This window comes from Oncorhynchus mykiss, chromosome 2 (assembly GCF_013265735.2).
Source record: "Oncorhynchus mykiss isolate Arlee chromosome 2, USDA_OmykA_1.1, whole genome shotgun sequence".
Classification (NCBI taxonomy): Eukaryota; Metazoa; Chordata; class Actinopteri; order Salmoniformes; family Salmonidae; genus Oncorhynchus; species Oncorhynchus mykiss.
This window is the reverse complement of record NC_048566.1, coordinates 94,775,940-94,792,957: the sequence shown is the minus strand read 5'-3', so window position 1 is coordinate 94,792,957 and position 17,018 is coordinate 94,775,940. Positions and strand designations below refer to the sequence as shown.

Here is a 17,018-nt window from a genome sequence, read left to right as displayed (position 1 = left end):
GATGTCCTGAAATAGCTGCAAAACCTGGACCCGTACAAATCAGCTGGGCTGGACAATCTGGACCCTCTATTCCTGAAACTATCCGCCGCCATTGTCGCAACCCCTATTACCAGCCTGTTCAACCTCTCTTTCATATCGTCTGAGATCCCCAAGGATTGGAAAGCTGCCGCAGTCATCCCCCTCTTCAAAGGGGGCGACACCCTGGACCCAAACTGTTACAGACCTATATCCATCCTGCCCTGCCTATCTAAGGTCTTCGAAAGCCAAGTCAACAAACAGGTCACTGACCATCTTGAATCCCACCGTACCTTCTCCGCTGTGCAATCTGGTTTCCGAGCCGGTCACGGGTGTACCTCAGCCACGCTCAAGGTACTAAACGATATCATAACCGCCATCGATAAAAGACAGTACTGTGCAGCCGTCTTCATAGACCTTGCCAAGGCTTTCGACTCTGTCAATCACCGTATTCTTATCGGCAGACTCAGTAGCCTCGGTTTTTCGGATGACTGCCTTGCCTGGTTCACCAATTACTTTGCAGACAGAGTTCAGTGTGTCAAATCGGAGGGCATGCTGTCCGGTCCTCTGGCAGTCTCTATGGGGGTGCCACAGGGTTCAATTCTCGGGCCGACTCTTTTCTCTGTATATATCAATGATGTTTCTCATGCTGCGGGCGATTCCCTGATCCACCTCTACGCAGACGACACCATTCTATATACTTCCGGCCCGTCCTTGGACACTGTGCTATCTAACCTCCAAACGAGCTTCAATGCCATACAGCACTCCTTCCGTGGCCTCCAACTGCTCTTAAACGCTAGTAAAACCAAATGCATGCTTTTCAACCGTTCGCTGCCTGCACCCGCACGCCTGACCAGCATCACCACCCTGGATGGTTCCGACCTTGAATATGTGGACATCTATAAGTACCTAGGTGTCTGGCTAGACTCTAAACTCTCCTTCCAGACCCATATCAAACATCTCCAATCGAAAATCAAATCAAGAGTCGGCTTTCTATTCCGCAACAAAGCCTCCTTCACTCACGCCGCCAAACTTACCCTAGTAAAACTGACTATCCTACCGATCCTCGACTTCGGCGACGTCATCTACAAAATTGCTTCCAACACTCTACTCAGCAAACTGGATGCAGTTTATCACAGTGCCATCCGTTTTGTCACTAAAGCACCTTATACCACCCACCACTGCGACTTGTATGCTCTAGTCGGCTGGCCCTCGCTACATATTCGTCGCCAGACCCACTGGCTCCAGGTCATCTACAAGTCCATGCTAGGTAAAGCTCCGCCTTATCTCAGTTCACTGGTTACGATGGCAACACCCATCCGTAGCACGCGCTCCAGCAGGTGTATCTCACTGATCATCCCTAAAGCCAACACCTCATTTGGCCGCCTTTCGTTCCAGTTCTCTGCTGCCTGTGACTGGAACGAATTGCAAAAATCGCTGAAGTTGGAGACTTTTATCTCCCTCACCAACTTCAAACATCTGCTATCTGAGCAGCTAACCGATCGCTGCAGCTGTACATAGTCTATTGGTAAATAGCCCACCCATTTTCACCTACCTCATCCCCATACTGTTTTTATTTATTTATTTTTATTTTTCTGCTCTTTTGCACACCAATATCTCTACCTGTACATAACCATCTGATCATTTATCACTCCAGTGTTAATCTGAATAATTGTAATTATTTGCCTACCTTCTCATGCCTTTTGCACACAATGTATATATAGACTCCCCTTTTTTCTACTGTGTTATTGACTTGTTAATTGTTTACTCCATGTGTAACTCTGTGTTGTCTGTTCACACTGCTATGCCTTATCTTGGCCAGGTCGCAGTTGTAAATGAGAACTTGTTCTCAACTAGCCTACCTGGTTAAATAAAGGTGAAATAAAAATAAAAAAAATAAAAATAAGGTATTTCTGTTTTTTTTATTCATTTGCAAAAAAAAAAAAAAAAAAAAGTGTTTTCACTGTCATTATGGGATATTGTGTGTAGATTGATGAGGAACAAAATGTATTTAATAGATTTTAGACAAAATGTGGGAAAGGGGGTTTGAATACTTTCCGAATGCGTGTGTGTGTTAATATATATATTATATATATATTATATATATAATTCCAATAGATATATTATTATTCCAATTAAGATTGATAGATAAAGTGATACAGTTTACATACCAACATCGCTACAGTACAAAGATGATCTCCCTCTCGCAGACGGAGTGGTATAGCCCACTTGGTTGTTTACAATGAGGTGGATGCTCCCACCGACTCTGAAGTGGGGGAGTAGTGAAATGGTGAATGTCTCCGGAACAATTCCTTGGCCAGAGAATGAGGCATCCCCATGGACCTAAGAAAATTAAGGAAAGGTTCCACAATGATCACCAGTTCTTTTCAGGCCTGAAAGTTGGAAAATAATTGACGTCAACGATGGACAATGCCGGTATGTCACCATAAACTGGACTTCAGTGTCATAATCCCTTTCTACTAGACCCCTTTAAATTACATATTGTACTAAAAGTGCTTTTCACAATTGTGCAAGGCAAATTCACTAGAGAGCAATAAAGTTCCTTTTCTACAGAAGTTTGACCGAGTTAAAGTGTTTCCAGTTCAAAGGGATAAGCAGGATTAATGAGTTAGCCAGCTGACTTTGATAAACAACCAGAAACAACTACTGATTCCTGGTTCATTAAGAAAGATAAACTTTGACAAGTGTTTTTGGTTGTCAAGTCAATTAGACCACACCCATTTCAAGCTTAAATTTCTCAAAAATATAAAATCCTTCTTTGTAGTATATTCCTCTAAGGTGTCAAACTCATTTTTGCCCACCGAGGTCCAAAGGGCCACACTTCAAACTGGTTATAGTGGCTTCCCAGACAATACTCCACCAGTTATAGTGGCTTCCCAGACAATACTCCACAGTTTATAGTGGCTTCCCAGACAATACTCCACCAGTTTATAGTGGCTTCCCAGACAATACTCCACCAGTTATAGTGGCTTCCCAGACAATACTCCACAGTTTATAGTGGCTTCCCAGACAATACTCCACCAGTTCATAGTGGCTTCCCAGACAATACTCCACAGTTTATAGTGGCTTCCCAGACAATACTCCACAGTTTATAGTGGCTTCCCAGACAATACTCCACCAGTTTATAGTGGCTTCCCAGACAATACTCCACAGTTTATAGTGGCTTCCCAGACAATACTCCACAGTTTATAGTGGCTTCCCAGACAATACTCCACAGTTCATAGAGGCTTCCCAGACAATACTCCACAGTTTATAGTGGCTTCCCAGACAATACTCCACCAGTTATAGTGGCTTCCCAGACAATACTCCACAGTTCATAGTGGCTTCCCAGACAATACTCCACAGTTTATAGTGGCTTCCCAGACAATACTCCACCGGTTATATTGTCCTCAGGCTAAACATTGTCTTTCTGGGGAGTAGTTTCCCTCCTGTTGAGCCATGTCTACGTATGTATATCAGCATATGTCTAAATAGGGCTGTGACTATGGTCTCAGTACGATACCTGGAGACAGACAACTTTATCACCAGGCTGTGCGTTCTCGTCTGGGGAATAGTCTCCCTCCTGTTTGAGCTGCTGGCGGGCACGGGTCTTCCCCTGGGTGACTGGGTTGATGGCCTCCAGGTGGGAGGGGTTGGGCAGCATGGTCACATGGAGGGGGTGGGCAGCACCAAAGTCCAGCTCTACAGAGGAGGTGAGGTGGGAGAGGACGTCGCCGATAGAGGGAGAGTCTGCTGGGAACTCACTGAGGCCACGCATTTTACGGAACATCAGCTGGAGGTAAAGGGGAGACAGGAGTCACACATCCCAAATAAATATCAATCAAATCAATCAATTAATCAATCAATATGTGAATAAATAAAAGTTTAAAAGTCCCAGGAGTGAACCCTGAGGAAGGCAATTGGTGCCAAAACATTTGTTCATTCATATGACTGGTAGTGTGAGACCATCTTTATTAGTTATCCCACAGGGTCATTCATGGTAGCCATTACAGCCATGACCTTCGATCTCGAAGATGTCTAAACCCTGACCTCTGGAGGGAACTGCAGAAGCCCCGTGAGGAGGTTAAGTCTCCCGCGGTGAGGCATCCCCATGACGATGTCCGTCACCCCGCTGTGGGCAGACAGACGGAACATCTCGTAGAACACTCCCATCATGCTCTCTGCTCCCTCACCACCATAACGCTTCACCGTGGAGAACTTGGAGGCCAGAAAGTGATCAAACTCCTGAGGTAACACAAGAAGAAACAGGTTGTTATTGTAAAAGAGAATGTGTTCTCAATGACTTCTGGCGAAAATAAAGGCAAAATACATCAAGAGATAAGTCAGCAAGATCTGTCTCAGTCTTTCTTGGAAATGGGACCAAAAGAAAAGTAACATTGATAAAAACAATACCACCTCATCCTCGCTAATAAAATAATCACTTTACTCTGATATTAGATAAGATACTAGTTTTGATTATTTAGGCAATTAAAGCTAATTAGCCTATAAATACAGTACGACAACGTTTCTCAATCTATCCATTCCTCCCTCCATCCATCCATCTACCTGTGACCCCAGCATTAGCTTGGCCAGTTCTCTCCTCTCCTCGGTGGAGGTCTCCTTCCTATTATCCATTAACCTTCCCTCCATCCATCTACCTGTGACCCCAGCATTAGCTTGGCCAGTTCTCTCCTCTCCTCGGTGGAGGTCTCCTTCCTATTATCCATTAACCTTCCCTCCATCCATCTACCTGTGACTCCAGCATGAGCTTGGCCAACTTTATCCTCTCCTCCGCAGTAAACATCTCTTTCTTCAGCTGCTCGAAGCGGTCTGCGAGCCACTCCCTTTCCTCCAGGCTGGTCAGCTGACTGGTCTCTATGGAAATGCGGCCACAGTAGGACTCCTCCAGGTAGCCAATCACCTCCTCCACCGACGCCTCCGCTTTACCAAAATGCCGCAGTCCTGGACGAAAAGGAGTTCATATATAAGAGTCTCCTCTTGAAGATTTGTATTTTTTAAATCAGGTGAACCCCGCCTGAGTAAGATCTGTTAGGTCGCAAACATGTTGCAGTATGCAGGACAGAACATGTAGGTGTGTTGTTCATGTGAGTCAATAGTGTACAAGGAGGAGACGATTATGAATTCCTTATCTCCATGTAGGGTAACAGGTGATGGATATTATAGACACCCTGAATAACTCAAATGTATTTTATAAAGCCCTTTTTTTCAGAAAGTGATTTTACCCTCTGAATAATATCCACTCATTCATGTGTATTACCTGCATTTGAGTGGTCTATTATTTAGGAGTGATTATGTAAGTGATAACCAACGAGGGGCTATGCGTTCTCTGGAAAATAATGCACAACGTGGATGGTGTGCTTCTCGACGTGCTAGCTAGCGGAGTGGAACTCATCTTCTACGGAGTTGTATTCTTTTCCAAAGAACGCATTGAGTCCAGAGTTCATTATCCGTTTTTATACCATGGCTATAATTTAACAAATGTACCGCTAGAAATGTGCTCATTTGAAAATAGACATGTTCAAGATCCACTGAAGTACCTAGCAAGTTTACTAGATAGCTACAGTAGTTGCCTTAGTTAACTACACAAATAGACTTGATAGTTTAGCTAATCAATCCATCAGTCCTATCACAGATAGATCAATGACAGTTTAGTTATAAAAATCTTTGGGTCCTAGCTTGCTATTATGAGAGTCGAATTCAACAATGACAATGTTTTCAACTCAACTTTTGCTTTCAAAAGCAGCTCAAACATAGAACATGTAAGAATGAACTATAGCCATTGAATTATACTGTGCTGATGATATATCTTGTGCATTATAGGGAAATAAATGCACACTCTAGAATGCCCTTTAAACCAATCAGAAATTAGTCATCAACAATGCCATGGTATAAACTGTAAAAACTGAGGTATGAGATATTATTAGTGACTGTCACTGAAAATGCTTCATCCCAGGCGACGCCATGCAGAGAGCCATGCAGAGAGCCATGCAGAGAGCCATGCAGAGAGCCTGCGTTAAGTTGACATGTTATTGTTAAATTGATGTGCTGCGAGCCATTTCCAGGCGCTTCCCATTGAATTGGTATGGTTGGTTTAGCGTTCAACTGTAACGGTTGGTTACACAACGGTTGGTTTAGCAGTTAGAATGTTTGGTGATGGGTTTAACATTGACCTCTCCATAAGGCTTCCCTACTACCTACACCACAGTATAACTACCTAGTAGTATCTAGCTAGTAGCCTAGTAGTAGTAGGAAGATACTAGAAAACACTGCTATGCATCATCAATGTGAAGTGTAGTTATTGATAGATTGATTTAAACTCAATGACGTGTTCTCCCTTTAGAAACGTATTTAACGGAGAAGTCAATAGACCACATAGACATAGCCTACCTGATGTGTTCAGGGGTCCTTGTACAGCTCCAGTCAACATGTTGATCTCTGGCACACTGTCCTCCACTGGGTCATTAGGCAGTAGAGGGTTAATTTTAGCAGCCTTGTGTCCATGTGCTCGGTAAGCCTCCACCAGGCGTGCTAGCCCATGGTCTGTGTAAACAGAGGGGGGTAAATCCATTTTGATTTGAATGAAACCTTCAATACATATCTGCCCATTGTAGAAGTGTTCACAAAGTGACCTTTTGGACCTTAATGCCAAAACATTCAAGAGATACAGCTGCTCAAAGTTGACCTATTTGGCATTCCCCACCATAGACATCTTCAACACTGGAAAAGTTAAACAGCGATCTTTGTGGTACTAATTTTATAGAAATTTCAAATGGTGTACCAGCTAGCCTAAAGTGCAGTTGTCTGAAGGGATAGGTCCATTCTATTAATTATATTTCTATGGCTGAAATGACAACCCATCCTGTATTCAAGAGCATGTTGCGTCTCAACCGATGACAGGCACAACACAAAAACCTCAGATGATGTAGGGCAGGGGTGGGCAAAATGCATTTTTTGGGGGGGATCAATTGTTTGTTAAAATCAATTTGGCCTCCCGAGTAGTGCAGCGGTCTAAGGCACTGCATCGCAGTGCTTGAGGTGTTACTACAGACCCGGGTTCGATCCCAAGCTGTGTCACAGCTGGCAGGTACAGTCGCCCACATGGCTCCATGTGAACTACAATTCCAACGCTGTGTTTTAACGTCTATAATCGTCGCTTTCATAATGGTTTTCAAAACGTATGCCGATATCAGCAAGAAAAAAATGTTTCAAATTTAAAAAAAATATACTTACTCTAGTAATTTTGTAAAGATCCACAAGCTGTGTACGTGCCCATTTGACAAACTACACTTGTTTAAATCAAAAGGGATACTGTCAAAAAAGTGATTTAATTCATATGGATTTACCCAGGGACAAAGACTGCCCCAAAACAACAGCCTTTTTTATGTAAACACGTGGGAATGGAGGAGGGGGGGGGGGGGTAGGAGGATATCCATAGTCTATGACAAGCATTAGACAAATGTCCAGTTAAATGCTAATTAAAGCAAGTAGTAAAAGTGTAGCTGTGATACGTAGTGACAACAACAACACTTCATCTGTTCTGCAATAACAATAGGTGAATGAATACAGTGCCATGAAAAAGTATTTGCCCATATTGTTTTTATACTGAATTTGATCAGATCTTCAACCAAAATCTAATACATCTGATAGTGAACCTGAGTTTACATTTTTTTATTTATTTTTAAGTATATACTTATTTTATTTATTTATTAACAAAAGTTATGCAACACCCATTTCCCCTTGTGTGCAAAAAGTAATTGCCTCCTTACACTCAATAACTGGTTGTGCCACCTTTAGCTGCAATGACTGCAACCAAACGCTTCCTGTAGTCGTTGATCAGTCTCTCACATCGCGGTGGAGGAATTGTAGCCTGCTCTTGCATCCAGAACTACTTTAACTCAGCAACATTTGTGGGTTTTCAACCATAAATGTATGAGGTAGGAAATACTTGTCTTAGGGGGGTTTCAAGCACGAACTGCTCATTTCAAGTCCTGCCACAACATCTCAATTGGGATTAGGTCTGGACTTTGACTAGGCCATTCCAAAACTTAAAATGTGTTGCTTTTTAGCCATTTTCATAATTGTGTGTTTTGGGTCATTGTCTTGCTGCATGACCCAGCTGCACTTCAGCTTCAGCACACAGACGGATGGCCTGACATTCTCCTGTAGAATTCTCTGATACAGAGCAGAATTCATGGTTCCTTCTATTGAGGAAAGTCGTCCAGGTCGTGAAGCCGCAAAGCACCTCCAAACCATCACAGTACCACCACCATCCTTGACCGTTGGTATGAGGTTCTTACTGTGGAATGCAGGGTTTGGTTTTCACCAGGCATAAATGGGACCCATGTCATCCAAAATGTTTACTCAAGTTTGCCAAAAAGCACCTGGACGATCATCAAGACTCTTGGAAGAATGTTCTATGGACAGATGATTCAAAAGTGTAACTCTTTGAACAACATGGGTCCCATTGTGCCTGGCGAAAACCAAACACTTGGTTGAAATCTGTTTTTTTGGTGGAAGAAAGCGGGTTAGGGTCTCGTGGCTCACTGTACCCAGTCAACATGCTAGGCTCGGACCTATTCTGTTTGAGATTCAGGGGACTAGGCATCAGGGGGCTTCATGTAGGCCAAGCTCTTCCCGAGTCCAACCCCTTCCCTTTTTCCACATTTTGTTACGTTACAGCCTTATTTTAAAATGTATTAAATACGTTTTTTCCCTCATCAATCTACACACAATACCCCATAATTATAAAGCAAAAACAGGTTTAGAATACATTTAGAAATGTATTAAAAAGAAATAAACCAATTTACATAAGTATTGCCCAGCGTTGTCCGTGTTAGGGGAAACACCTGTCTATATCAGGTCCCACAGTTGACAGCGCATGTCAGAGCAAAAACCAAGCCATGAGGTCGAAGGAATTGTTCGTAGCTCTCCGAGACAGGATTGTGTCAAGGCACACATTTCTGCAGCATTGAAGGTCCCCAAGAACATACTGGGCTCCATCATTCTTAAATGGAAGAAGTTTGAAACCACCAAGACTCTTCCTAGAGCTGGCCCACCGACCAAACTGAGCAATCGGGGGTGAAGGGCCTTGGTCAGGGAGGTGACCAAAAACCCGATGGTCACTCTGACAGAGCTCTAGAGTTCCTCTGTGGAGATGGGAGAACCTTCCAGAATGACAACCATCTCTGCAGCACTCCACCAATCAGGACTTCATGGTAGAGTGGCCAGACAGAAGCCACTCCTGAGTAAAAGGCACATGGCAGCCCACTTATAGTTTGGCAAAAGTTACCTAAAGGACTCTCAGACCATGAGAAACAAGATTCTCTGGTCTGATGAAACCAAGATTGAACTCTTTGGCCTGAATGCCAAGCGTCACGTCAGGGAGGAAACCTGGCACCATCCCTAAGGTGAAGCATTGTGGCAGCATCATGCTGTTGGGATGTTTTTCAGCGTCAGGGACTGGGATACTTGTCAGGATCGAGGGAAAGATGAATGGAGAAAAGTACAGAGAGATCCTTGATGAAAACCTGCTCCAGGGTGCTCAGGACTTCAGACTGGGCTGAAGGTTCACCTTCCAGCAGGACAACGACCCTAAGCACACAGCCAAGACAACGCAGGAGTAGCTTCGGGCAAAGTCTCTGAATGTCCTTGAGTGGCCCAGCCAGAGCCCCAATCTGAAACCGATCAAACATCTCTGAAGAAACCTGAAAATAGCTGTGCAGAGACACTCCCCATCCAACCTGACAGAGCTTGAGAGGATCTGCAGAGAAGAATGGGAGAAACTCCCCAAATACAGGTGTGCCAAGCTTGTAGCTTCAAAGCCAAGAAGACTCGAGGCTGTAATCGCTGCCAAAGGTGCTTCAACAAAGTACTGAGTAAAGGGTCTGAATACTTATGTTAATGGGATATTCAGTTTTGTTTTTTTTACTAAACTTGCAAGAATTAGAGGTCGACCGATTATGATTTTTCAACGTCGATGCCGATACTGATTATTGGAGGACCAAAGAAAGCCGATACAGATTAATCGGCCGATTTGTTTTATTTATTTGTAATAATGACAATTACAACAATACTGGATGAACACTTATTTTAACTTAATATAATACATCAATAAAAATCAATTTAGCCTCAAATAATGAAACATGTTCTATTTGGTTTAAATAATGCAAAAACAAAGTGTTGGAGAAGAAAGTAAAAGTGCAATATGTGCCATGTAAAAAAGCTAACGTTTAAGTTCCTTGCTCAGAACATGAGAACATATTTAGTTATTTATTTCACCTTTATTTAACCAGGTAGGCAAGTTGAGAATAAGTTATCACTTACAAATGCGACCTGGCAATATGAAAGCTGGTGGTTCCTTTTAACATGAGACGTCAATATTCCAAGGTAAGAGGTTTTAGGTTGTAGTTAATATAGTATTTATTGTACTATTTCTCTCTATACCATTTTGTATTCCATATACCTTTGACTATTGGATGTTCTTATAGGCACTTTAGTATTGCCAGTGTAACAGTATAGCTTCCGTCCCTCTCCTCGCTCCTACCTGGGCTCGAACCAGGAAGACATCGACAACAGCCACCCTCGAAGCAGCGTTACCCATGCAGAGCAAGGGGAACAACTACTCCAAGTCTCAGAGCGAGTGACGTTTGAAACTCTATTAGCGTGCACCCCCCGCTAACTAGCTAGCCATTTCTCTTCGGTTACACCAGCCTAATCCCGGGAGTTGATAGGCTTGAAGTCATAAACAGCGTAATGCTTGAAGCACAACAAGGAGCTGCTGGCAAAACGCACAAAAGTGCTGTTTGAATGAATGCTTACAAGCCTGCTGGTGCCTACCATCGCTCAGTCAGACTGCTCTATCAAATCATAGACTTAATTATAACATAATAACACACAGAAATACGAACCTTTGGTCATTAATATGGTCGAATCCGGAGACTATCATTTCGAAAACAAAACATTTATTATTATCGCATATATCCCGACTCTGCGTGCAATGAACGCAAGAGAAATGACACAATTTCACCTGGTTAATATTGCCTGCTAACCTGCATTTCTTTTAGCTAAATATGCAGGTTTAAAAATGTATACTTCTGGGTATTGATTTTAAGAAAGGCATTGGTGTTTACGGTTAGGTACACACTGGAGCAACGACAGTCCTTTTTCCGCGCACCGCATCGATAATATGCAACGCAGGACACACTAGATAAACTAGTAATATCATCAACCATGTGTAGTTAACTAGTGATTATGATTGATTGTTTTTTATAAGATAAGTTTAATGCTAGCTAGCAACTTACCTTGGCTTCTTACTGCATTCGCATAACAGGTAGGCTCCTCGTGGAGTGCAATGAGAGACAGGTGGTTAGAGCGTTGGACTTAACTGTAAGGTTGCAAGATTGAATACCAGAGCTGACAAGGTAAAAATCTGCCGTTCTGCCCCTGAACAAGGCAGTTAACCCACCGTTCCTAGGCCGTCATTGAAAATAAGAACGTGTTCTTAACTGACTTGCCTGGTTAAATAAAGGTGTAAAAAAAAAAAAAATGTTTAATAATAATAAATAAATCAGCCAAATCGGTGTCCAAAAATACCGATTTCCGATTGTTACGAAAATTTGAAATAGGCCCTAATTAAAATCGGCCATTCGGATTAATCGGTCGACCTCTAGCAAGAATGTATACTAATCTGTTTTTGCTTTGTCATTATGAGGTATTGTGTGTTCCAATATGGAAGTGTTTCTTGATTCATCAGAGATCCTTGTATTTTTGTGTATTTTGTAGTAGACAATACATTTAGCCTATTCCTGTTCCCCCTCAACACGCAACCTAACGTTACACCCCTCAACTGCCTTTGTCAATTCTTGATTCTCTGTTTTTGCAGGAATCTTCTAGGTTGGATGGAAGAAGGAACCAAGGGCAGGACTACAGAAGTTATCCAGCCTGCTGACTAAGACATGTAAATAGGTGATGTTTTGCTGTCTATCTTGCTCTCCATCTCTCAGTATGTCTGCCTAACTGGCAGATGTCTAAGGTGCAACAGTCAATGTAATTGCTAGGCTAAGTCTAACTTGGTGAAGTCCTTAGGTAATGGTTAACTACGATTCATCTGTCTTTACAGTTCCTGAAATATGTCAATGATCTGATGCATGGCCTATCAGCGGTGCTTGGCCAGAGGATCTCAGTTACCAGTGAGCTATTCTGCCACATCCCAGGGAAAGGAGAGAGCAGAACCATCCCTGCTTAATGTCATAGTCATTCACAGTAAGTTGTGTATGCAAAATGTTGTTGTTTCTTCTGTTTGATACTCTGATCTTCAATGTGTATTAATTCCTACTAACCAGTTTTGTAAGAGCTAGGTTTGCACTAGCTATGCTGATGATCAGTGTTTTTTCCCCTGCAACAGGTCTCACAGACTGGATTCCCCAAGAGACATGTCATTCAGCTCCCCATTGCCTGATCTTACCACCCTTTTTTTCTAAGAGTGTATTATAGAACCTAAAAGGGTTCATCAGATGTCCCCATAGGAAAACCCTTTGAATAACCCTTTTGTTTCCAGGTAGAACTCTTTTGGGTTCCATGTAAAATCTTTTCCGCAGAGGGTTCTATTTGAAACCAAAAAGGGTTCTACCTGGAACCAAAAAGGGTTATCCTATGGGGACAGCCAGTTTAAGTAGTTTAAGTAGATCCAATTGAAATAGCACTGATCTAATAATATACGTTTGTAAAGCAAATAAACTCCTGTTTTAACTCGCCTTTCTTTAACGTGCGAAACCCTTGTGTCCTGATTCAACAGACACCTCCCTTGGTGAGTCATGCTCTTTTTTTGTCTCTTTATCATGCTCTTTTAGATTATGGAGTGGTGCGTTTGTCCGAGACAATGTCCTCAGGATTATGGAGTAGTGTGTTTGTCTGGGACAGTGTCCTCAGGATTATGGAGTGGTGCGTTTGTCCGAGACAATGTCCTCAGGATTATGGAGTTGTGTGTTTGTCCGGGACAATGTCCTCAGGATTATGGAGTGGTGTGTTTGTCCGAGACAATGTCCTCAGGATTATGGAGTTGTGTGTTTGTCCGGGACAATGTCCTCAGGATTATGGAGTTGTGTGTTTGTCCGGGACAATGTCCTCAGGATTATGGAGTTGTGTGTTTGTCCGGGACAATGTCCTCAGGATTATGGAGTGGTGCGTTTGTCCGGGACAATGTCCTCAGGATTATGGAGTTGTGTGTTTGTCCGGGACAATGTCCTCAGGATTATGGAGTGGTGCGTTTGTCCGGGACAGTGTCCTCAGGATTATGGAGTAGTGTGTTTGTCCGGGACAGTGTCCTCAGGATTATGGAGTGGTGCGTTTGTCCGGGACAGTGTCCTCAGGATTATGGAGTGGAGTGTTTGTCCGGGACAATGTCCTCAGGATTATGGAGTGGAGTGTTTGTCCGGGACAATGTCCTCAGGATTATGGAGTGGAGTGTTTGTCCGGGACAATGTCCTCAGGATTATGGAGTGGAGTGTTTGTCCGGGACAATGTCCTCAGGATTATGGAGTGGAGTGTTTCTAAAAATCTGTTTGACTATTACAACATTTATTAGAAGTTTAAGCAAAACTTTAACATTTAGAGATGAGTTTTATAAAAAAGTAATTATCAAACTACTGTCTAATTTTGATATCCTCTTTTTTTTTTTTTTTTTTTTATGTTTCAGACTGATGACCAATGAATTATGTCCCACTTCAATATGAAGGAACAGAGCCTTTGATACCGCTCATGAGTGCTCCATTGTAGTTGGTAAGTAAATGTGAGAGAATTGACATTGACAATGAGAACTCTTTTGTAGATTCTGACTGTAAAATATATTTTACTGTATGTTACTGTTCTGTCGTATCCTTCATGTCAACATTATGCCAATAGTTAATTTATTTTCTTCTCTTTTTATGCTTACATAAGGACCACTAGGCTCCAGATCTGACCCATCACACCACTCTTCAAGAGGACCACTAGGCTCCAGATCTGACCCATCACACCACTCTTCAAGAGGACCACCAGGCTCCAGATCTGACCCATCACACCACTCTTCAAGAGGACCACTAGGCTCTAGATCTGACCCATCACACCACTCTTCAAGAGGACCACTAGGCTCTAGATCTGACCCATCACACCACTCTTCAAGAGGACCACTAGGCTCCAGATCTAACCCATCACACCACTCTTCAAGAGGACCACTATGCTCCTGATCTGACCCATCACACCACTCTTCAAGATGACCACTAGGCTCCAGATCTGACCCATCACACCACTCTTCAAGAGGACCACTAGGCTCTAGATCTGACCCATCACACCACTCTTCAAGAGGACCACTAGGCTCCAGATCTGACCCATCACACCACTCTTCAAGAGGACCACCAGGCTCCAGATCTGACCCATCACACCACTCTTCAAGAGGACCACTAGGCTCTAGATCTGACCCATCACACCACTCTTCAAGAGGACCACTAGGCTCTAGATCTGACCCATCACACCACTCTTCAAGAGGACCACTAGGCTCCAGATCTAACCCATCACACCACTCTTCAAGAGGACCACTATGCTCCTGATCTGACCCATCACACCACTCTTCAAGATGACCACTAGGCTCCAGATCTGACCCATCACACCACTCTTCAAGAGGACCACTAGGCTCTAGATCTGACCCATCACACCACTCTTCAAGAGGACCACTAGGCTCCAGATCTGACCCATCACACCACTCTTCAACAGGAAAACTAGGCTCCAGATCACCTTCTGTGCTCAAAGGTCCTTGATGAGGATCCACCCCCCATCACACCACTCTTATTAATCATTAATAAATATAGAACATTTGAACTTTATATACTCTGTGTCCCAGTATTTCTATGCATGTAATGTGTGTGGTTGAATTATGAAACATTACTGTATGCAGATGTCCAAAATGTTTGATGTAGATTTGCTTCTGCCACTGCTTGATCTATTTTAAATGTAAGAATACGTTGCAGATTTAAACTTGAATTGGTTACTATAGAAAGAAATAGAAATGTAATGAACAATATTTTCAATATCAAACTTTATACTCTGCAATACTTAATACAGTAGGTAATACGCTGTAGTCAGGTAGTCATTACCAGGTTATGATGAGGTCTTAACTATGACCAGTAGGCTACACAATATATCACATAATATACAGGTCACAATTATGACGCAATTGGTAATATGGTGGTCAGAAAAATACGTCATTCTGGTCAGTAAAAAGTCGGGGGGTAAAAACAGTTCGCGACCAGAATAAGACGTCATACGGATGTCTTTTCAACCTGGTTTTGCCCACTGGTAATGTTGTCCAACATGTCCATTATCTGGAAAAACTACTGACCTCGATTGAGTGCAGTGATATACGAGACTGGGTCACTGTGCAACTTCGTGTCCCCCTGGTTTTGTTTGGGTCGGTGACCGTAGACTCCTTTCCGGGTATGATACAGACAACCGACGACCGGTCGAGCGACACTGAGAGGTACTCTGCTGACGCGGTGCAAGTTTTTCAGGAATAGTATCGCTGACATGATTTTAAATGAATAAAATAAGTTTAAAAAACGACGTAGCTAGTTAATCTAGACGGTTACACACACGACAGAGCAGCAGCCACACTGCTGTGAAAGATAGGAGGTGGCACCGTACTTCAAGCTGATTGGTTGAGCCGTCGGCGTGTTTCGCGGAAGCGCAGAGGTTATATAGTTTAATGTTGAATCAACCAAGGTGCATGTGTAGCCAGCCTGTTGAATCAGATTGTAATGTACTTTCACGTTTATATCACGTATGATTGACGGTCCAGATGATTACAACAACAAGTGCCTCCATCAAACACGCCACTGTTGGGTTTGGCCTCGTAAACCTTCCCCATTTTGCCCTAGGCCACTACAGAGTGGTGAGGAGGAGTCTACCGTGTATTGATGACATCGACTTCACCATTCATTTTCTTTAATTCAGGTTCACTCAAACATTGTTTTAAACGTTGTTTTACTATTGACAGTTACAGCTGACTTCGGGTTTGTATATCGATTCGCTCTCCTTAAATAAAAGTCAATCAGATTTGTAATGTATGTACATGTTCTCACCTGGACTGCCTGAGGGTGGCGTTGTTACTAATTAGTAAGTGTTCATCTCTACTGGTACTTGACTCATGAAATCAGATAAACATTTATTTTAACCGTATCCCTGCCTCATTGTGCGATGTATTATTGCATGGTGTCGGAAGTAAAACAACATTTGAGCAAAATTCACCCTATGTTTCTGGATTTAAACTCTCCAATTTTTCCCTCTAGGCTCAGAGTAGTTGCTGGTATCATTTGCTCTATGTTTCGTAATGTTGAGCTTTCCTTAGTATTACTTTTTAAATGTAAGAATATGTTGCATATTTAAACTTTCATCGATAGTGGCATCTCAGAAAACCAGAAAAGGGTCTGTAGCACTAAAATAAAAACTTGAAAAGGAACTTAACCACAAGGAAAAGATGGATGTCATCGTCAAGCAAACTGAGCCCGGTTGAATGGCTAAACAGTCGGGGGACAGTCGTGAAGCCAAACACAATACGGGCATGCATGAAACCACAAGATCTAAACAAAGCCATCAAGAGAGAACGTAATCCTTTACGTACCATTAAAGAGGTAGTTGCTGAAATCCCGAACGCCAAGGTATTTTCAGTTGTTGATGCGAACCAAGGACGTTCTGCATGTTCAATTCACCGTTTTGGAGGTATTCCTTCAAGATATTGTTGTTCGGAATCACGTCCGCTCCAGAGTTTTTTTTCCTAAAGGTGCTTCGCAGAGCATTTGAAAGGTCTGGAAGGTGTCTTAAACGTCATGGATGACATTATTGTCTGGGGTGATAACACAGAGCAACACGACCGGAGACAGACAGCTACTAGACAGACTGAGGAGCATCAATTTGAAACTGAATAAGGGCAAGTGCAAAATCAGAATGACAGAAAT

The 17,018-nt window shown here is 42.7% G+C and overlaps 1 protein-coding gene and 1 long non-coding RNA gene across 6 annotated transcripts in view; one reads left to right on the top strand and one right to left on the bottom strand.

Moving 5' to 3' along the window:
* Positions 1–17,018, bottom strand: part of LOC110500303 (probable 2-oxoglutarate dehydrogenase E1 component DHKTD1, mitochondrial) — a 37,295-nt gene extending 20,277 nt beyond the window's left edge. Inside the window, exons 1-6 of one of the 2 annotated variants that reach the window (XM_021577617.2) lie at positions 16,685–17,018; positions 6,424–6,576; positions 4,766–4,977; positions 4,066–4,260; positions 3,539–3,808; positions 2,187–2,358 (exon numbers count right to left, since the gene is read on the bottom strand). In XM_021577617.2, the coding sequence (XP_021433292.1) occupies positions 2,187–2,358; positions 3,539–3,808; positions 4,066–4,260; positions 4,766–4,977; positions 6,424–6,463 (889 nt within the window). In that variant the 5' untranslated portion in view covers positions 6,464–6,576; positions 16,685–17,018. Of the gene's footprint in view, positions 1–2,186; positions 2,359–3,538; positions 3,809–4,065; positions 4,261–4,765; positions 4,978–6,423; positions 6,577–15,406; positions 15,875–16,684 lie in introns of those variants that run through there. The other variant, XM_021577610.2, reaches the window with a different exon arrangement.
* On the top strand, positions 11,590–15,400 carry LOC110500320. Of its 4 annotated transcripts, XR_005039107.1 has the most exons (5): positions 11,592–11,992; positions 12,155–12,297; positions 12,440–12,841; positions 13,730–13,812; positions 13,972–15,400. It is a non-coding gene; the product is annotated as an uncharacterized LOC110500320 (long non-coding RNA). The 4 variants fall into 4 exon arrangements; XR_005039105.1 differs by having other exon boundaries at positions 11,590–11,992; positions 12,155–12,841; XR_005039106.1 differs by having other exon boundaries at positions 11,597–11,992; positions 12,440–13,812.